The 23,179-nt window shown below is 35.4% G+C and overlaps 1 protein-coding gene across 1 annotated transcript in view; it reads right to left on the minus strand.

The window, feature by feature from the left end:
• Positions 1–23,179, minus strand: part of LOC23687692 (5-hydroxytryptamine receptor) — a 206,583-nt gene that overhangs the window by 73,395 nt on the left and 110,009 nt on the right. Inside the window, exon 4 of the mRNA XM_021848923.1 lies at positions 4,244–4,541. Coding sequence (XP_021704615.1) covers positions 4,244–4,541 — 298 coding nt within the window. The remainder of the gene's footprint in view (positions 1–4,243; positions 4,542–23,179) is intronic.

Genomic DNA, 23,179 nt, shown 5'->3' on the forward strand with positions numbered 1-23,179 from the left:
TCCTTAGCCTTTGAAAGTACTGAAGGTCATTTTTTCTATAGCTAATAGGCAAAATCATGGGTATTTTTCAAATTTGCAATCACTGAAGTGGTCCCATGGGCTGAGAGGTTGTCTAATTGGCACAAAACTTTGGCTTTCTGGATGTTTCAAACTAATCAACATTTCACCAAAATTTGTTTGAAATCGCTGATGGTCGATTACACATGCTGTGGACACTTGGTATGGAATGATTCAAATACTTTTTTGCTGTGTATAACAGAGATTATGGTTTATATATGAAGTATCGTAATCCGGGGTAACATTGATCAGTGTTTGGATGTTTCCAGCAAATTTCATTTAAAAATGCAAATGTTGCAATTTTTTTTATTTTTTAAACAATTCTGACACTCATAGCTCATGTATATTGTATAAATACAATTTTCCTTACTTATATCATAGCAGATCATATGTGAGACATACATTTTCGGTTGAACCATTCATAATCAGAATAATCATGGTTTCAAAAAGATGAACGATATACGCATTTACAAAACTTTATTTCTACAAAAAAAAAACAACTTTCGAGCGCTTATTAAGCTATATTAAAAGAAACACCATTTATTTTTTTATAAATTTTCAATTGATTAATGTCAGAGGCGCGTCCACGTTTAAAACCATGGGTAGGACAAACATTGACAAAAATATTGTGCAAAGTGAAGCTAAGAAAATGTTAACCCTATGGATTCCTAGACGAGAAATAGAAAGTTACTATATTTAAGGGACGCAAACCCAAAGGGCGTCAATTGTTACCACAAAACTAAGCTTTCCGTCTTTACAAGGCGACTGGGTAATAAAAAAAATAGGATATTAAAGACTTGTTACCTAAAAAAAGATTCATGGAAGGAACCCAAAAAGGCCGTAAAAGACCAAATAGTAAATCAGAAAACAAAATGAAACCTTATAGGAGCCAGGAAATAAGAGTTTAAACCATGATATTTTTTACATCTGGTACCTATACCAGATATATCTCTAAAATCTAAGACTTTTTTATATGAGTCCTAGTGACATTACAAGTATTACTGTTTGTGTTTTTTCCATAATCTTCGCTCAAAATTTCATCAGAATTTTTTTCAGGTATGTTCAGAAATTTTTAAAGGAGTACATTAGGCTAAGGAGTGTATCGAAAAGTAGTCGCAAACATTCAACACAGGCTCAAAAATATTGGGTTGAACCTACAAACAATTTTTTGATCAGAAATGCTTTTCAATGTATTTAAAAATCATGATGCGGTGATATTGTTTCAATAAAGTGGCATTTTGTATGATAATTTTGCAAATTACTAACAGATGTCGATGAAAATCTTGCACGCCTCTGAAAAAAATGATTTGTTAATAAGTGTGTTAAATTTTAAGAAAAAATGGTTTTTGTTTATGCTAATATATTCTGTGACACAACTCTCATGACATAGTTTAAACAATATTTTGAAAAATACATTAACAAGCATTTGAGAGCAAATACAAAATTCGAAAAAAGTCGATTTTTAAGGAGCTCGTTTTTTGATTTTTTTTTCTACACGTTAATGGTAATATCGAACAATTGTAACGAATAAAAAAATGTTTTTTGATTGGGAAAGTTTCTTTGCATATTTATGAAGTAACGTAAGCAAAAAATGGAACTCTGTATAATTACCGCGTTATATGACAGAGCTTCAAAAGTTGATTATACAAAAGTGGCTTTCCAAAACCGACCTTATTCCAATAATTGAGCTTTCTTAGAGAAATAATTCATTTTTTTTGAAATCCGTTTTACGTGCTGTGTGAAGTAAACATATTTTCCTATAGAATAAGCTTTTCATCCTATTTTGTTTGATATACATTTTGTTCAATACAAATCATCGAATCTTCAGAAGACACTCAAAAATGTAATTTTGTGCAAGATTTTATTTTCTATGCTTTACAAACCTTGTAGTATGTATATTAAGACTGCATATTATTCAATATGTTTTTAGTTGCTTCAATATTTGATGACATGATGAAGATTTGCGTGAAAAAAGCTTTTAAAAAGATGAACTATGCTTTGAGATATACCGTTTTGAATGTTTGCGACTACTTTTCGATACATTCCTTATTATTTCCCAAGGAATTTCTGCACGAATATTCCTAGGGAATTTGTCCAAGAATTTTGCTTAGACCTCAAGAATTCAGCCTGGATTTTCCAAGAGAACCACAGAAATGGAATTTCTACAAACATTATTTCGGAAGTCACATAAATTTCTCTCCAAATTATTTGAGAAATTTTCCAACCCCTCAAAGAATTCCTAGGTCCCTGGGAGGAAACGTAGATGCATTTTTGAAGGAATCCCCATGAATAAGCGGAGAAATTCTTGCAGCGTTTCTTTAAAAAAAAACCTTTAGATATTTTTTTTCTAAAACTCTTGAATAAACCTTAGTAGATTTACTAGGGAGAAATTCTGTGGAAATCTTTGGAAGATGTTCTATAGTAATTACTGGAGAATTAGATTGAAGGATTAGTGAAAAAATGGTAGAAACTATAGGATAGTTTTGGATAAAAAAAATCATAATAAAACCTGAGGAAATCACTGGAGGTAGTAGTTTTGGAGTTCTCATGAAATTCCTGGAGCAAATTCTTCTAAGCATGCTTTGAAAAATCAATGCATGGGTAAGACAAAACTTTGACTGTCCTACTCAGGTTTTTTTTGTGCGTTTTTGTACCTGTCCGGGGGAGGGACATTTCGCATAAAGACATTTCCCATACGGACGTTTCGCTTACGGACGTTTGGCATAATGCACATTTGGCATAATCAGATTAATATGTCTTCTTTGAAATGTTACCTGTTCTCATATGAAACTGCTTTATGCGAAACGTCCTAATGCGAAATGTCTTTATGCGAAATAGGTCACCTCCTACCTATCCTACCTACTTCCCGCGCCACTGATTAATGTTCATTCGAACTTTTTTACTATGAGTTCATTACGATCAACGTCACTCCGGATTACAGTACAAACATTTTCGCGTTTACACATAATTATGTGTATGGGGCTCTGCACAAAAATGTAGCCCTCCCTTTCACTCCTTCATTAAATTTGTAAACGTCAAAATCCCATGCAAAATCAAAACAGTGCAGAGGCCTATATATAGTAGCCCGATGTATGTTTCCTTAGATGAGCTACACGCAGCGAACTGGACTATCGAATTTCATACATTTTGGCTTATGAAAGATGGAACGAATATTGCAATACAAACGCTTTATGTATCGTTTTAGCATCACTCCATATCAAGGCGTCGATAGGCGCGTGGTGTACGCTTAGGCCTATCGATCGCAAGGTTCTTGGTGCGATTCCAGGTTGCCGCAAAGGCGTTTTATGTTTTCAAATTTTGGTTTCATAAGGCAAATTTATGAATTTCAATCCGATTTCTTGTGGCGAATTTTCATAAGGGGTTCCTATGTTTATCGATAGTTCATTTGCCTGAGTGTAATATTGTGCCCATAAAGGCAACTGAACATTGATGAAAGTTTTGATCAAATAAGTTTCGCAATGTTTCTATCGAAATGGGTCGAATAACTTTTCAATCATTTGTAAGATTCCCTTCTGCCCTCAACACCAGAAGGGATTGGAAAGTTTTTGCAGGTTGGGATTGAAAGCAGCATTTTGCTTTTTCTCTCGTTTACAACATACCAAGAAAAAGGTGTAAAACTTTACGATCAACAGCGGTGACAATGAATTTGTTCGATTCGGTGCCAAAGGGAGAAAAAAAATGAGACTTTATGATGAAGGGATATGAATTTGAAGTGTAAAATTATGGAGTCTTTATTCGGTGAGTCAAGCCAAGCAAAAAAAGGAAGGGACGAAACGAGAGAGTGAAAAAGGTGAAGCTGTGTCGAAAGTTTAACTTGTATGGCAAGGGCGAACGTGTTGCGGATTATGACGTGAGTGTGAGGCGGGGGGGTTGTGTTAGCTTGGGGTGGAGAGTGGTCTTAATACTGTGAATACGCTAATATGATGACAAACTCACACGCACACACGGGATGGGTTGTGACTTTCAAAAGGTGATATTTACTAAATGAAAAACAACGTTTTATTCACCGATCCAATTCGGAAAAACAGAGACAAAAATCGACAACGAGAATTACGAAGAAAATGAACGAAATTTTGCGTATTTTATGTTAAAGTTTTTGGTTTCTGCAAAAAGACGAAAAAACGGGACTTTGACAGCGGTGGATGGGATCGAGGGGGCAAATTACCTGCTGCCTTCGCCGAATCCGTTTCCTGGCCGCGAGAAATATTCGCCAGTAGAGGAACAATATTACCAGCAGGGGGACGTAGAAGCTGGAAGCGGTGGCAAATATCTGGTAACCCACGTCCTGCGAAACGATGCACTGCAGGTCCTTGTAGACGCGGGCTTCCCACTCGGGGTCCTTCCATCCAAGTAGGGGAGCTATCGATACCAGCACCGACAGAGTCCAGATGACGATGATCATGTAGCCTATCCGTCGGGCTGTTCGCTGGTGGGCATAGTCGATGTCCGTTACGGCCCAGTACCTGTAAGTGAATAAAATGGGAAATGTTTTAAATTTAAAGTTATGTTACAATGTTATTTTGTTGCATTCAGTGCAAGTACGAGAATGAGCGAATTCTTTCAAACGAGTCACCAGAAATTTCTTCAAAAAATAATATTTTTGAGTAAATTCTTCAGGAATTCGACCTGATCAAATCAAGAAATCCTCAAGTACTTTCATTCCATAGTCGTAGTTCATCAGAAAACTCACTAGGAAAGTCCTCATATTGTTCCACCAGGATTTTTTTCCAGAGATGTCTTAAGAGGTTCTCTAGATAATCAACAAGTTATGTTTCCAAAAATTTCTAGAGTCGACAAGTTCTTTCAAGAAATTTCTACAGAAATTACTCCAAATAATCTCCTTTGGTTTTGATTCCTACCAATTTAATTCTAGAATTCTTTCAATTCGTCAAGAAGTTCTACTAGTTTTCCCAGCGTAAAATTCTAGCGAAGTTTGTCTAGTAAATCCTACAAGGTTCTCAGAAAGATCTTCAGATATTCCTTAAAAAAAATCTAACTGACAATCTTCAAGAAGTTTCTCTTCCATTCATTCATGAATTGGTTCTAGGCAGTCATCTTCTGACATTGAGGAATCAATCGAAAACACGATTGATTAAGTGATTAATTATTAAATTAAATATTTCTATGATTAATGATTGGGGCCTTCTTAGCCGAGTGGTTAGAGTCCGTGGCTACAAAGCAAAGCCATACTGAAGGTGTCTGGTTTCGATTCCCGGATCTTTTCGTAATGGAAATTTCCTTGACTTCCCTGGACATAGAGTATGATCGTATCTGCCACACGATATACGAATGCAAAAATGGCAACTTTGGCAAAGAAAGCTCTCAATTAATAACTGTGGAAGTACTCATAAGAACTGTCCCAGTGAGGACAAAAAGCCAAGAAGAAGAAGAAGAAGGATTCTTCCATAACACTGGGAAAAATGTGGAGCTGTATAAATATTTGAAAATCCTCAATAAAAGTTACTGAGATGCAAAGATCAATTGACGTTTACCTTTATTATATTTGAAATCTTCGTCGTAAAATTTCCAATCTCAGATTTCATTGTAAACCGCAACCACATCAAATAACACTCCATTTCATATCACATTAATGCAATTACATATTCAAACAGCATAGATTACCTTATTACTCCCGAACTGGTTCCTTCCGGAACATCTTTTCGCCTAATCTAATTCTATCGGAAGAATGGCATTGGTGGAAGCAGATCTGACGATTTTAACGATGTCGACGATGTGCCGACGAGAAGAAGTTGAATCGATGTTTAATTAAATTAGGCAACTCTTACTTCTGCGCTGAAAACTTCCAGCTTTTTCGATGCCATTGTCGTCGTCCGGGTCGTAACAAAGTCAATCCTGCAGACTAACTTCACCCTCATGTTGCTGCTTCCGTTGATGTGTATGTGTGTGAGTGTCGGTGAGACTGTCGCCTGATGCAGTTTGAAACTATCGATAGAAGAAATTCAAAAACTTTGCCACCAGCAGCAGGAAGCTAAAAGTCATATTACTTCTATCCTGTTGCTTGCTTTCGGTTGCTATAGAATGCAAGAGGAAGATGTATAATAGGGTGAGGTTTATTTTTCAAAAGATCTGAAAACCAATAATTGCCATTAAATAGCATCTTCAAAGTAAGAGCCAAAAATATAAAGATTGGGCAGGTGCAGCTTGAATGAGACTTTTCAATGGTTATACATTTTCGAGCTATTTAGTGGAATACCTATGAGAAAATGAAAACAGATTATAGTAGTATATCATACGGTACAGTTCTAAATTCGGAGACTTTTCAGATTATAAGATATGACTAAACTATCAAATTTAACTAAATTTGGATCATTCCATACCTATGGTCTACAGTATGTTTTTCGTTATCGACCATCTTAAATTTTGCTTACTTTCTTCAATTGCAGTAATTTGCAATCTTTTGAAGCAAATAAAAAAAAAATCTCGATTACTTTTTCAAATCGACGTAAGTGAATTTAATACGATTTTGAGCAAATTATTAAATGGAATAATACAACTGTTTTAAATCTCTTCTAAGCCATTTTGCCATGAACATCGCTTAAATTTTGGATACAATCAGCCCACTTAAAAAAACAGATTATCTATTATTTTCCCACAAAAATGACAAAATGATACACCATTTTATTTGTTTTTTTTTTTGTTCCAGTGCAATCGAGTAGTGTTTTGTTTTGATATGTTCTTACATTGCTCTGTCTCTCCATATAACTGAACGGTTAAAGTAGGGGTCAGAATTTAAAAGTTGTAAATCTGACTTAAGTCGTTTTGTAAATCCATAAATCGGACGTTTTATATTCGAAACCGAATAGGGAGTGAAATGTGTCAAATTTTGTCTGTTGAATACGATGAGTCGATAGTGTAAATTCGTTTACCATTCAGATATTAGTATGGATACTTTTTTAAGAAATTTGTTTTGATGCAGTGTGGCCAAATATATCTGTCATCAATTTTTTTTCTATCTTTATTAACGAGATTTTTAGCCTTGGGCTAGTTCATCTCGAGACCAACGGCTTTACTTCCCTCCGAAGAAAGTCGTCACTGAAATTTTTAGTGACTATCTCGGGGATGGGATTCGATCCCAGGTCCTCGGCGTGAGAGGCGTGTGTTCTAACCACTACATCAGGTCCGCCCCCACCTGTCATCAATTTCATAACTGAAAATCGATTTTTTTTTCGAAATGGAATCGGTCGGTGTTCAGACAGACCGGAATAGATGGTATTTTAGCGTAATAAAGATGCGTAAAGAAGTCTATCTATTCTGAATTTTCCGATGCAATTTTAAGGACTTATATCCATGAGTATCAAAATGGCCTCTAATATGGCACCTTACTCCCCCCTTCACTTTCCGCTCCCTCCTCCCACGCTTCTCACAGTGTTTTCGAGAGCGATCACAACAAATGATTATTTGAAGTTACTAACCTTATTGTAGAGGGGTAGTTTCTTAACTGAAAGCATTCCATAATGTATTTTTCATAAATTACCGGTTTTTGAATGTAAACACGTAGTTATTGCTGTGATTTGTGTTAAAAAATACCACGCACAACCCAATCACTTCTTCTTCACGCACCGATATATTGTTTGCTGGCTTTTCGGTGCCCGTTTTAAAACTCACTTTTAATCGTATTTCTACTCACCGTAGCACTTCAAAAATCTAATGTAATACTTGAAACACTTTGATTTTTCGGGCACAATGCTCATGGGAGCAATAAATCACTTAAATTATTAAATTTGTGCTCGAAAACAGCACCGGAACGCGAATTCGCTGAGCCAACATTGCTTATGAATCGGATGCGCCGCTCTCACTGATTGGAAGTGATGTCAGTTTTTATGTTTGGAATTAAAATTGTTTGGATATTCATACACTTGCTACAACCACGTTTTTTACAATTTCGTAACACTCAAAAAGTGTACAATGTCACAAGTGTTGCAAAACATTTTTATGCGGGAGAAAAACAATGTACGACGCAATTTAACGGCAAAAATGAATATAAGATATTATATAGTACAATTGACTGTATAATTCAAATGCATACTGATGGCAACTTTCTCCGTCCGTGAGAAGCGAGAGAAGAGAGGAGAAAACTGCCAAAAAAGTAAATATTATGATATTCTGAAAGCCTGGGGTACATTTTCCTGAATGTTTAAAAAAACACTTGGTCCAGTTTGTCTGAACACCGACCAATTGTTCAATTTTAGAAGTTTTGAATCCATCAGCCTTTTTACGTTCGAAAACACTTAACTCATTGACGTGTTTTCAGCTCCAGTCTTGAGAATTTGTTGTTTTTAAGTTAAAAAGTCCGAATTTTCCATATGAAATTCCAAGAAATCCTGCATTTTGACGCAAAATTTATTGTTCAATATGAAGTTTAGTTATTCTGGTCTAATTAGTCAACAAATAAGGAAGAATAAAAAATCACAACAGTATTACAAGATTCTCTTTTTCTATTCGAATTGTTGAAAATAATATCAATAAAATAAAGCATGAAATACATTGAAATTTGTAAATTGTAAACACAAAATACATTTGAATGTCAAGGACAAATAGTAAATTGCAAAGTTTCCGAGTATGCTAAGCATGTCTTCAAAATTTAAATATTATCATTATAAGATAATATTCAATTTTTGACTTGAAAGATAAAACAAATGTTCTTTAAATTTTAAAATTATCTTTCCACTGCCATCTCATGTTTTGCACGAGAAAAACTTATGTCTTATAATAGAATAGCTGAAAAAAAAACAATTGCAACATTGCTGTGAACATTTCAAATGTCTATTGTTTGTTAAGTTATTAATCAGCCTAGAATAACTTTTCTTTGCGTTGAGCCATAAATTCTTTGTCTAATTGCAATATACTTGCTTTTAATTAATTATGAATCGTGGTTTTACCGTTAACCAGCCGAGTGGAAGTTTAACAACTACTGAAAAGCTAAACATTACATATACTTTGCAATTGAATTAAAATTGACAAATTAATGTTAAGTTTTGCAAAAAAGTTACACGTCTCCTCGGTGAGAATCGAACTCATGACTCCCTGATCTCTAGTTAGGGCGCGTTACCCCTACGCCACGAGAGGACTCATGGACGCAGAAGTTAACCTGAATTCGATTTCAGCTCAACATTCAGCTCGATTAATTCAATTGCAAAGTAAATGTAATGTTTAGCTTTTCGGTAGTTGTTAAATGCAATTTGTTTTTTTTTTATTTTAAATGGAAAAATGTTTTTAAATGCATTTTCTCAAGATTGAAGATTGAACACCTTGAAGAGGTAAGTTTTTTCTATAGTCAAATGTATGATGAATATGATAGAATCAAAGTTTTTAAAATAAAAAATACAATATCTGTGTATGTCTGAAAGTTTCGAAGATATACTTTCATGAAAGTAGGTGTTTGTGTCAAATTAACAACTGCGGGGAGACGGTTTCATTAGCCGAGGAACACCGATTAGTACAAAAATTGGGCCTTCATTTATATTGTGGGAATGAACATTTGGTCAAAATTTTATTAAAATTGCTTATGGTCAATAACATATTTTTACCTTTGTGTGGGCTTCGGTATGAAATGACCCAATTTTTTTTCGTGATAACGTTTCTATAACAAAACAATACTTAAATCGCGAAAACGTTGGAACTGTTAAAAAATGTATAATTTTCAATATTATCCTCAAAATTATTGTTCAACTTTCCAATAATTCAACACTGACACATTGAGTTGAAAAACGAATAAAACTTCATAACACTTTTATCATACCTAGTTCAATTCATCATATTATAATTTATTAATTGAATTGCTGAAAATTGTGCTAAAATGTGATATCGATATTTTTTATTTGAGATTTCCATTACGAAAAGATTCTGGAGTGACTGGGAACTGAACCAAGACATCTTCAGTTTGGCTTTGCTTGATAGCCGCGGAATTAAGAACTATAGGCAAAGGAAGACCCCTTCCTTTTGTTAACATTATAACTAATTTAAGTGCATCACAGATATCCATTCAGCCTAAATTCTATCGATTGGACGTGATTTATCATGTTTGTATCATTGTGTGAAAATTACGGTTGTATCCTATTTAAATAAATAAAAACATTGAAAACTTGCTATATATTAAGCCTTATTATATTAAAGAACTCTATTTCAAATATAGATATTAAATACAATGTTTATGTTCGAAATAAACTTTTGATAAATTTTACACAATTTGTTACAACAATAGGGTCATAAAGACCAGTCACAGTTCAAGTACCATTCGTTTAGGTCAAACGCACATGCTAACTCAAATTTCAATTGTTTTAATTGGTTTAAGTCCAAAAATCATACTTTGCCAAGTTTCGAGATTTTCTCACACCCCTTGGTTTAGGTGTACTTCGCTTTCCGTGTACATTCCGAAATGTCAGATAGGAACAAGACCAGTGCAGAGTGGATTTAAATTAGAGTGGCATCAATGTCAAAATTGGAACAGCGGCGAACTGTCACTTCCATACATATCCGCGTACCAATTGAGCAGGAGACGTGTCAAAATGGGAACATGACGTTAATCTCATTTATAGGCACCCTAGTGCAGTGTTGAAACGTAAACCCTCTGTGTCGTTTTTTTGAACTTAGTCAAACAAGATACTAACAATTTAGACACTTTTCGAAAATTTATGTTTATATATAGTATATGTCCGTTAAATGAGCGGGAAAATTTGTTCACACACACACATTTGTACACAGCGTAACAAAAATGACATTTTTGCGTGTCTCAAGGATCAAATTATGTGTCTCTAGTAGTTTTGGGGTTGCTGAATCTGACGCCATTCTCAGAAATGTTCCAGCACGTCACAGGTCGCCAAAGTTGTACAAAACACTGGTTTCCTTGATGTTTACATACAATTTAAAGTATAATTTATCAAACTTTTTTGTGATCTAATCCACTAAGCATGCAAAATAGGACTTGAACTTTCAATTTGGATATAATTTAGTTGAAATTGCACGATCAAATTTAGTTTAAACCGATTTTTTCAACATGCTTGCTGTCTCCATACAAAATTCTTTGTTTCTCTTATATGGGAAAATACAATACTTCTTTAAGATGGAGAATTTTTGCATAAAAATGTTTTTGTTTGTTTTTGTCAAAAAAAAAACGCTTCAATGATTTAACAAGAATTTTCAAATTATTGTTAACCAAAATAATGACCATGAACACCTTTCCATGAACAGTTTTCAAGAAGAGATATTCCAAGTTCAATGCAAAATGTTTTAATTAAATAATGGAATAGGTCAGTATCATAAGTTATTCGCATTTTTCCATAAAGAACAATAGGTTTTCGAGAGTATACACCACATTCCTCTCTACTGACTTACTTTCTTGATAGGGAATCGCGAATAACTAATGGAAATGACTTATTGCCAGCGCTAAACCGCTAAGAAGCTAAAAGCATATTACAAAAGCAAACTTTTACCTTGCTACGATCTTGCAAAAATTGAGTAAATTTATATCATAGATTGCGTTTTTAATGAAAATTATGTTTTAGTAACAGGTATTAATGTGATTCTTCTACATATTGTACATATAACAGTAAGGATAGAAAAGACAGTTTTTTTTGCATTGTTTGACGGGTTTCGTACATTGTCACCTAGTAGTTCCATCGTTCGATTATGCCAACTTAAGAACCAAGCATTCGTAATTGATAGTTCCATTTAAAACGAAGTATAAAGTTTAACTTTCATACTGCAAACTGAAAATTGTGAATAGCATGTTTCGCTGAAATTTGATATATATGTGTAATTGTTTCGAGCTTTGCAATTTTCTAAGCTATGTTTATCAATGAAAAAAAAACGTCCAATAACATCTCAATGGATGATAATTTATAGAATAAGTTTGAAATTTATAAGGAAAAATCATTTCATTATCAAATCGTGAAAATGTCCAAAGTAGCCCCTTTTTTGTCTTGAAGGACACACTTTTTTCGCTATTCAAGCATTTTTGTTATTTTTTGGTGGATTTGCCTCATATTTTGCACATTTGTGACGTACATATACAACTTAAATAAAGTAAAATGGGGTGTTAAGGACTCGTGGGGTTTTAAGGGATTGAACTTCTCAGTCAAGTTTGACAAATCACGGAAACGTGGAAAATCGATATATAAATCATCTGAAATGCTCAATTTGTTCGGAGGATTGTGAGCTGCATTATGTAATAGGAGCTATCTATTAATATGAGGTATTGTGGTTGCCAGATATTGAAAACTTTTCAAAACATTTTTGTTCGAATTTTATGGGCTAAATACATTCATCTACAAAACCATGAAATATATATGAGAAAAATTTGCAAGTAACGTAGAAGAAAAGTAAATTTAATTGAGATCATAGTGCAGACAAAAACTTCTTAAAATTATATCTGGGTTTCGATTTTGAGAAACTTTTATGAAAAAAGTCTCGTTTTGAAAATAAGTGGGGTGTTAAGGGATTATCTATTCTAACTTTTCAAAGTTACTAAACTCATTTGTTTTATGCCGTTATGTATTTCAATATAGCTTTGGGTTGTTTCGTGAAGTTAACCTGCATGGAAAGTTAAGGGATCTATTTCGTAAGTCACTGAATATCACCAGAAAAGGCTTATCTCAAAATTTGGTAAAATTGTTAGGAAAATGTAGATTAAAACTGAATTGGGGATACGACTGTGATAGTTATGTTCTAGGTTATGGCATTCACTCTATTATGCTCAAAAACGGATTTTAAGTGTTCATGTCCGAAACGTCGGATGAAAACTTAAAATCCGTTTTGAGCATAATAGACTGAAGGCCATAACCTAAAAGATAAAAACTGATTAATCTAAATATGGGGTTTTCATGATATTTTTTTCAAAAGTTGTTCCATCGCATTGGTGAAAAGTTTGGAAATAGGAATGGTTATCCTATATGAGATGGTTTTGGAGCTATTGATTTTTTTAAAAACTACCTACGTCCTAGATAAACAATAATAATATAAGGTTATTCCGATCTCTTTTTGGAAAACTTTTACTCGTGGTCATGTGTTAAGTGTTGTCGAGCATTGAGTACATTGTAGTATAGTGTGTGCGATTTCCGGTTTATATTAATAACTTTTCGTTAGGATTTTTTTTTCGATTATGCCATTGGGTGTTACATGCAAATCCGTTATTTGGGGTGGTGCTTTATTGAAAAGGCAAATTGGACACTTACTTTAATATCTAATATTCAAACTGAAAGCTTGTTGAAATTATCCTTCTTTTGACAAATCATGACAAGGTTGCTCTGGACTATTCTAGGATACTAATACTGCATATAAGTATACAAATCCTTTCAAGACAATTGTGCGATGCACTTATAGCTTGGTTGAAAAAAGAATCAATATGTGTGAGAGATTTAGTAGGTAAATTAAAACGGTTAACGTTTGCAGGAGTTCCAATTTGAATTATATTGAAGTAATTTCATCTTAAGATTGAACACATCATCGATATTGACCAAAATAATATTTTTCTTTGCTGTTTGCAAAATATAGTTTTACTTACAAAACTCAAATTCCTTAACACCCCATTTTGCACTTTCGTAAAAAATCACACATTTTTATGATTATCTCAGAAATCTGCCATAGGATCATCTTCATTCTAATTGGCTTTTGATATACACGTCGGGAGAATGGTAGGACTGTATTTTGTTCAATTATTGACATACTAGAAGTTGCTCAAAATTTAGGTACAATTTTTTTTTCATCCCTTTACACCCCATTTTACGGTATATGCAATTTACATATTTATTACATTTGGCTTGAATGCCCTCAATGTGATTTTCGAAAGTTAAATTTTTTTCTAGCATGAGCCCTAGATACTCAACTTCATCTGACCAATTTATTGGAACCCCCCTCATCGTGACAACATGTCTACTTGAAGGTTTCAAATAAAGAGCTTTGGGTTTATGTGGGAATATTATTAGTTGAGTTTTGGAAGCATTAGGAGAAATCTTCCATTTTTGCAAGTATGAAGAAAAAATATAATACTGTAATTTCTCGATTATATCATGGATCCAAAAAAAAAGTTGGCGTGTTATACTGAGGCGTGATATAATGAAAATGTATTTTTCTGCTATATAATTTCCATCATAATTGGAGCTTAGTATTGCAGAAATAGAGCGAATGAAAAGAAAAGCACGTAAGATATGAGTCAAATAGATATATGTTGGTTGTTCAGGGCTATTGTTCAATGTGAAATGTATGAACTTCATACAATTATTGGGACGTGATAAAATCGAACAGAAAACCGTGATAAAATCGAGAGTGATGTAATGAAGCGATAATAAAACAAGCAGTGATAAAATCGAGAAACCACTGTATATCCAAAAAATTGATTATATTGTTACCCCGGTGTACGATACAAATTTTCTTCGATTAATTCTCTACTTTTTTGAATTATATTCATGGTTCTTAACTAAATATATAACGTAAACTAAGTACAATTTTTGCCTACTTTATTAATATATTCCAGTATTCGAAAAAATGGGTGGTAATATAATTCTGAAAAGCAGTACAAACATTGACTTAACAAAATTATAAGCGTCAATTTATATAGACTATACTTTTAGACAGGGAATCAATTGTCAAACAATGCTTTGCAACAAAGGCATTGTCCCCACCTATTGTTGTTGCAACAATCTTATTCCGCAACAACAGTTTATCACAACTTAAATAGTCCATGTCTTTGATCGCTTACCGCATTTGTGGCAAATTTCTAAGCTTGGCATTGCAATTTTCGAGAATTTTCTCCTTGTTGGTAAACATTGCCACGTTAGCGAATAACAACCGAAAACAAATTTGTTTGTGTGCTTAAAAAAATTGATTAATCATGAGTTGAGAACGTTACAATAATGTTGCCTCCTGCGTTTGTCATGACATATTTTCTTGAGATTGTATCCGCAAATGTTGGGAAAAATGGTCGTTAGGGCGCTTGCTTTATTGTTGTTTCTGCTTCAATGACAATTTGATTCACTGCTTTTAGAAAAACTAGATGTTTTACAAACTTTTCATGAATTTAGTTTTGAAGAGAATGTTGCTCAAAAATTCAAAATTATAAATTTATTTTAGCTTCACAAAAGGTCATATTTTAATACTTGAAAGTTCACCTTCGTGTAGCTTCCACCGTCACTATACATATCTTAGTATCGATTCAAACCATGGAGTTTCTCTTTTTATGAGATTTGAATTCAGAAGAGTACACGAATATTTGGTATTGAAAACTTTTGTAAAAAAATCGCACCCTAATGTTCGTCCTTTTTCCGGGTGATCAGCGTACCAGCATCCAAACCAAGCGCAAGGAATTGTCTTGTCCTTCTCCTAGATTTGCATAGTTCAGCTTGATAGGAAGCTCTCCGGGTGGCTCAATGCAGCTGTACAAGTTATATTAGTTTTAAGCCACTCAGTCGCAAAAGGTCACCAGTCGAGCACTATACCAGAGCAATCCACTTCAAAGCTACAAGCTTTCGGAATCAATTAAGAAAACTTTTCTTCTGTGATAACAAAAAAGAATTATGATAAAGTATTGCAACGCGAGCACCACTTAACTCTTTCTCGCACCGGGCAGGTGATGACACAATCCATTACAGATTATTGCGTTGCCACTCCGGACTTGTTCCTGGAAAGTCGAGAAATGAAGAATGCACCTACAAACACTGCCCCTCTTAACCCGTGAAAGCTTCCCCCTCCTCATCAAGACTAGAGAGCTTAAAAATCTTGCAACACAAAATGTAATTAATCACTTCTCCTAAAAGCTTTTTGTGTCAGGTGGAGAGTAATTCAATTTTTCGTACTGCTTCTCTGGTGAGCTCTGTTTGGTGGAACTTCCACAGACGGGTTTTGCCACACACTACCAGGATGCTTTCTCACCAGATCCAGATGTTGCACGGCTTCCGGAGCGGCGATAAAATGAAAATTGATTTTTGATGAAAGATGATGGGCATTAAAACTTTTACTGTGTCAACTTCTGGGGCACTTCCTTTTTTTTACGGGAGCGCTATTGTGGCTCCTGAAAATTTAGTTTGATAATTTAAAAAAAATGATAGGGGTTAAATGAACATGATTGGTTTGAGAATCGCATCATGGAAAATTTGAAAGCTATTTGAGACGTGATCAGGAGAGAAATTAAAATAAGTTATCAATTGGCAGTCAAGCTTGATGAAGTCAATTAAGATCAAATCAAAATACTACGTTGTGTTTTAACAGAAACATCCAAAACATCATAATCTTTGGTAGCAAGTTACGAAAAAAGTTAATGTTTTTTGTAGTGAAGAAGCAGAATGGATATTAGATGTACCCGCAGAAACATTAGCAAAATGTGAATGGTTACCAGCTCCAGTGTTGGTAAAAATTGGCTTGTTGATGAGAATTATTAAAAATATCAAAACGCAAATTTGAAAAAAAATGTATTAAATTTCTTATACTGTTTTCATTTAACATTCAGGAATAGCGAGTTCAGGATTCATTCCTGTTATTGGTTTTGTGGATACGTGTGGATGATTCTTTATTTATGATGACTTCACTTCAAAAATTTCGGAGAGATAACTTCACTTCAAACACGTTTCAACTTCGTAGGGAACGTTTATGATTTAATCATTCGTGTGAATCCCATGAAACCATGTCAACGTTGTAGTTAAACATACCTTCTCATTCCACAAAACGATCACGAACGCTAACTGTAATTGAATGATATCAGCAAACAATCAATCACTAGATTCCCGTTTGATATGCAGCTGCGCTACATTCAACTGGTACCGATGATATGAAATCATGGCTATTCTCCTGCATAAATTTCACCGCAAACAAACAGCAGCATTGTTGTTAGTGTGTTCCACACAATCTCAACCAAACTGAATTTAATACAAATTCCCCGTTCAAAACCACGTTTGGCCAATTCGTGTAGACAATGTATGCATCGCAACAAGCTGTCGACAGCACGTCGGTTTCAGAGCAGTTTCCTCCGCAATCCACAATCCGCTGACTCCCACGGTGCATATCAATCGGTATTGGGTATGCAATCTCGCATACCTCTTGCTGTTGTCTAAGGGGATGCGATATGCATTTTTTTGAATGCTTGTACGTTAAATTGAAGTGCTTTGAAATGGGTTCCCAGAAGGTTCTCAGAAACTTCCAAATGATAACCAAGAGTTTTTAAATTATTTCCAAGAGCTTCCAAAGGGTTAAGAGAGGTGTCATGTCTGAAAACAAAACATTCTGAAATCAACTTTGAAGTAGGAACCTCGCATAACTCCCTTAGATGTACATAGAAACTGATTAAAATGACTGAAACACTGCAAACATCTAGGGAAACACTTTTGGAACCACTTGGTGGCTTCTGAGACTTCTGGGAAAATTGAAAACTGTGTTTCAAAACCCAGCAAACTTCTAAGAGCCTCTTATAGACCCTAGGAAACTCACCGAAGACCCGAACTTTTGTAAAAGCCCACTAGATGCCCTCTGATCCTGCTGGTATTATTTTGTAAACCTTCGCAGAACTTCAGCAAACACTTTAGGAATCCCAGCTCCCTGATAATCTATTAAGTACAACTGAGAAGCACTTCAAGGTCACTGGTACTCTTTTGAAACCGCTGAGAAATCACTGTCTAACCCCTTTGGGCTAATGTAAAAACCTTAGAAAACCCCAAGAAACTTTATAAACCTTACATGTTTTCTAAGAATCCACTACGTACCTCTTGATACACTTCAAGAACCTCTTGATCATTGTGGGGTACCAAATAGAAATTTCATTCAAATCGACCCATAAAGAACTGATATCCAAGCCTCCAAAGTTGATCATTTTGTATGAAAAATCGAAAAAGTATCAAATATATTGGCCAATACTGTACATTTTTTTCTTTTTATCTTTTTTTAAATTGCTTGCAATTCCGTAAAATTTCATTTCGAATGGTATTTGAGACAACCATTCGAAATATCGCATACCCTTACTCTTGTCTAGGACTGACAACTGCAGATTATGCACAAAACAACACATTGCAGGCACCGTTCGGTGTGGCTTTTTCGAAGGTGAATCCAATGGAGACTGGGAGGGTGAAGGACGCAAAATGTGACAATTCAGATAGATGGGTCCAAACACATCAACAACGTGGGTATAACGTTTGCCAGGGAATTCCATATTTCCGACCGAAATTTGTTCGACACCGCTGTTGAGGTTTTGGACGAATTTTTACTGTTTGAATCTTCGATGGATTTGGATGTCATGCGAGCGTCTAGGCTCGAAGTGGCGCTTCCATACGTTGAAAGAAAAGAGATGAGCTTGCCGCTGCAATCTTCTATTGCCACGATTAATGCGTTACATGTTAAGGTTAAGTTAGGTTTAGTAAATTGGAAACGTGTAAAATATCTGAACTGCTACGGCAAATGAAATGTAATATGTTGTTAACAAAATGTTAATACAATCTTAAATTTGTTTTACCAAATTAGGATGATAATGTTGTCTAATAACACAGAACACCTAGATATAAGAAATGAATGTAAAGTTTACAATGATACTAATGAAGAAATTAAAAAAAAAAAACACTTTTTTGTGAATTATTGGTTATGGCATTCTTTGTGCATTCCGCTGATCTTTTTTTTTGTCTCGAAATAATTTTAAATGATTTAAACGTCCAAAATTTACATCAAAAGAGTCCGTTAAATAATCCTCAAGGAATAATATTTTTGTATTCTGGGATTTCTCTTGAAATTCTTACAAGGATTCAATCATGCTGGAGGCTAAGCGCCTTATTTAGAAGAGTGGCAACAAAGCAAATCCATGCTGAAGGTGTCTGGGTTCGATTCCCGGTCGGTCCAGGATCTTTTCGTAATGGAAATTTCCTTGACTTCCCAGGGCATAGAGTATAATCGTACCTGCCACACGATATACGAATGCGAATGATCGATGACAAGCTCAGCTTCGCTTGCCACGTTGAATATGCCTGTAAAAGGGCATCTACGGATATAGCGGTGCTTTCGAGGATGATGTCTAACAGATCTGCTGTAATTGCCAGCATACGTAAGCTACTGGCAAGCGTGGCGCTATCCATACTAAGGTATGGAGGACCAATCTGGTCAAAAGCGCTTAGAACGAGCAGAAACCTAAAACGGCTCCCCGTTTCATTGTTGTGAGAGGTCGCATGCTCGCTACATGCGGAGGGGACAGGTCCCCCGACAATTTTATAGAGGGAATGTGTGCAGATGCCGAGTGCTGGAATGCAGTAACTACGGCTGTCACTCACATTATGTTAGAATTGCAGCGCCTATGGCGCGCCGACCAAGAGTTGGCTGCAGAGGATTAGCCCTGCCGAGGCTGGTCGCTTGTAACATTGTTTAAGTCGGCTAGGAGAAGCAGTTTGCCTAGGCTACTTCTGCTACACGTGTTGTAGGCCCCTCCCCGAAGAAATACCGTAAGGTCATCCCCGCATTCCCTGAGTTACCTTCTCAGGGAATCTTTTTGCAGATTTCCCCCTTGTAAAAAAACAAAAAAAAAAAAAAAAAATACAATATACGAATGCGAAAATGGCAGCTGTAACGTCCGAAGATTGCAGGTTCGAGTCCTGTCACGGTCGCCATGTAACGTTCATTGACTACTTGGACGATTGTCATCACTAGAGGTATGAACTCTCGCGCTTTCCAGTCAAGAATGATCCTTTATTTCAAATTGAACAAGGTCCTACTGGAGACACTCGAAGCTTCGATCTATGTGAAACAGCATGTAGGCGATCACCTATCAGTGATCGATGCATGCGGAAAAGAGAAAGATAGAGTATTCCAAAAAGGGCCATGCCTGCGGATGGCAACAGCATGGTTCAATAAATTGTTACCCGACACTTCTGGCAGTTGCCATAAGTGCTGACTATTTTGAGCAGGCATTGAACTGATGGTTCAATGCCTATGACGGTAATTTACGATCGCATGTTTCCACTGGTGTGGTCTGCTGGATATGCTAAAATGTAGGAATAGGAATGACATGTTGAATGCACATGTCACACAGCTCTCCGTTAATAACTGTGGAAGTGCTCATCAGCCACTTAGCTGACGAGCATGCTCTGTCCCAAAAAAAAACGTAATGCCAAGAAGAAGAAGAAGAAGAAGAAGAAAAATAATGAGAAGAAGAAGAAGAAGAATAAAAATAATGAGAAGAAGAAGAAGAAGAAGAAGAAGAAGAAGAAGAAGAAGAAGAAGAAGAAGAAGACGAAGGAGGAGGAGAAGAAGAAGAAAAAGAATAAGGAGAAAAATAATAATAATAATAATAATAATAATAATAAGAAGAAGAAGAAGAGGCTTTTATTAATTTATTTCCACTAGGTGCTAGGTGTTCCTTCTGATGTTTCACCTGGAATTCATCAAGAGATTCGATCAGAAGTTCCTCGTGGAATTCCATCAGGATTTCTTCTTGGTATATAATGAGGGATTTGTCTAGGAATTCTAACAGGAGTTTTATTAGGAATTCCACAAGGAATTTCATCAGGAGTTCCTAAAGGGATTCTTTCAGGAGTTCTCCTAGAGATTCCTTCAGAAATTCCTTCAGAGATTCCACCTGGAATTTCTACAGAGGTTCTTCCTTTAGAGATTGTACCTTGAACTTCTCTAGAGATTATATCAGGGGTCCTTCATCAAGATTTCTTCTTGGGATTTTATAACATGTTCCGCCAAGCATATTATCAGAAATCCCTCCAGGGATTCTATCAAAAGTTCCTTCAGAGATTCCAATGAAGTTTCTCCAGGGATTACATCAGAAGTTATTCTGGGGATGTCAGCAGGAGTTTTTCCTTGGATTCCATCGAGAATTGAATTCGAATTGAATTCCTAAAGGATTCAATTGAATTGAGTTCAAGAATTCTTCTTAAGATTTTATCAGGAGTTCCTCCAGGGTTTCGGTTAGGAATTCTTTCCGAGATGTTACCTGGAATTCCTACAGAAAGTCTATCAAGAGTTTCTCTAATGATTCCATCACGAGTTTCAGGGATAACATCAGAAGTTCTTCCAAGCATTCCATCAGAAGTTTCACTAGGGATTTTATCAGGCGTTCTTCAAAAGATTTCATTGGAAGTTTCTGCAGGGATTCCATCAGAAGTTCTTCAATGGATTCCATTAGAAATTCTAAGATCTGCTAAGATTTTATTATAAAGTTCTCCTGAGATTCCATCATAACACCTTCTGGGATTGCATCAGATGTTCTGTCAGGGATCCTATCAGGAATTCTTTTAAAGTTTTTACAGGAATTCTTCTAGGGTTATTCGAGATTCCTTCAGGCTATTCATTATGGGTTCCTCCCGGAATTAATTACGGGATTCTACTAGAATTTTCTTCCAAGGGATCTAGAGGATTCTTCAAGAGATTTCTCCAGGAACTCTACAAGGGAGTATTCCCGGAATATCTAAAGGGATTTATCTCGGAATTGATCAATGTATGCCTCCTGACATTCCTCAAGGAATTAATCCTTAAAGAATTCCTCCAGGAACATCTACAATGATTTTCGAGGGTTATCAGGAATCCCTCCAGGGATTTTACCAGGATTTCATCACCGGAATTACCCAAGAGATCCATTCCGGAATTCCTTAAACGATTTCTCGCGGAAATGATCTAGGGATTTCTCCCGGAATTTTTTAAGGAATCAATCCCGGAAATCATCAAGGGATTCCTTCGGATTTTTTGGAGGAACTTCTCGCAGTGTACTTCCAGGGATTCTTGAGGGTTTTCAGGAACTCCTACGAACATTTACCCAGAAATTTCTTATTCGGATTTCACAAGAATTTTTTATTAGGATTTCACCACAAATTTCTTACATGGATTTCAATGACTCTATCAGGCGTTGGGATTCAAAACATGAATTCCTTCAGGGATCCCAAAAGAAGTTCCTAAAGGAAAAAATCCTTCATGAATGAATGATTAGGATTCCTTAAGGAATCCTCGAATAAATTTATCGGTGGATTTTTGAATTGATTCGTGCAAAAATCGCAAGACGAATGCCTTGTAGATTGGCTTCAGAGATACAAGGAAGAATCTTTTAAGGAAAAAAAAATTGCAAGCGGAATCTCTGAATGAATTCCTGGTATAGGAAGTTTTGATGAATTCTTTTGCAGTATTTCTCGTTGAGTCCCTGAAGGGTTCCTGGTGGAAACTTTGGAGGAATTTTTGGTGGAATCCCTGAAGGAATTCCTTGGAGAAATTCCGGGTAGAATCATTGCAAGAGTTCCTGGAGTAAATCTTTCTATGTATTTCTGTAGGAATTTTTGAAAGAATTACTAGTGAAAATCTATGAATGATTTTCTGGGGGAATTTGTGGAGAAATTACTTGGAAAACCACTGGAAGATTTTAGATAGGAGCAATTCCTGGTGGAAATTCTTGGAGGATTATTTTATGGGATTCCTGTAGTAATTTCTTGGGAGGGGTTTCTTGAGCCAGCTCAGAGGAATTCCTCGTGGAATCGCAGGAAAAAATCCTGATAGAATCTTTTCAGAAATTCCTGAAGTTTCGCTGCAGGAATTCTTGAATAAATATTTGGAGAATAGATGGCGAAATTCTTAAAGGAAGCATTTTTTGATGAATCCCTCAAGAAGTTTTTGAAAGAATTCGTGATGTAATTCTTAGTGAGTGATGTAATCCTTGAAACTAACTTCTATAGGAGTTTCTGAAGGAATCTTTGTAGAAATTGTTATGGCAATCTCTGGAGGAATTCTTGGAGGCAGTCTAGGAGTAAGCTCTGAAGGATAACTGAAGAAATTACTTGAGGAATTTCGTGGATTGAGCATTAAGAGCGCTGATGGATAGTGTTTAAAACTAAGTGAAAATTTTAGTAAACCGATGCAAGACGAATACCAACTTCAGTACATAGGAATCCCGCAGGGGATTACGATAAAGAGCACGGACTTCCGGGCCTATCTATCTATCTATATAAATAAAAATGGAATGGTCTTTGTATGTCATGAAATGGATTGAGAACGGGTCAACCGATTTAAGTAGTTCTATCACTTTTTGATTCGACGAGGGATGCTACGTGTTTGTGAGTTAAAACATTAGTGAAAATAATTCGGGAAAGTAGAAAAACGGGAGCAATTATACTGACATTTTCTAAGAAATTTTGTCATG

Source organism: Aedes aegypti, chromosome 3 (assembly GCF_002204515.2).
Source record: "Aedes aegypti strain LVP_AGWG chromosome 3, AaegL5.0 Primary Assembly, whole genome shotgun sequence".
Lineage (NCBI taxonomy): Eukaryota > Metazoa > Arthropoda > Insecta > Diptera > Culicidae > Aedes > Aedes aegypti.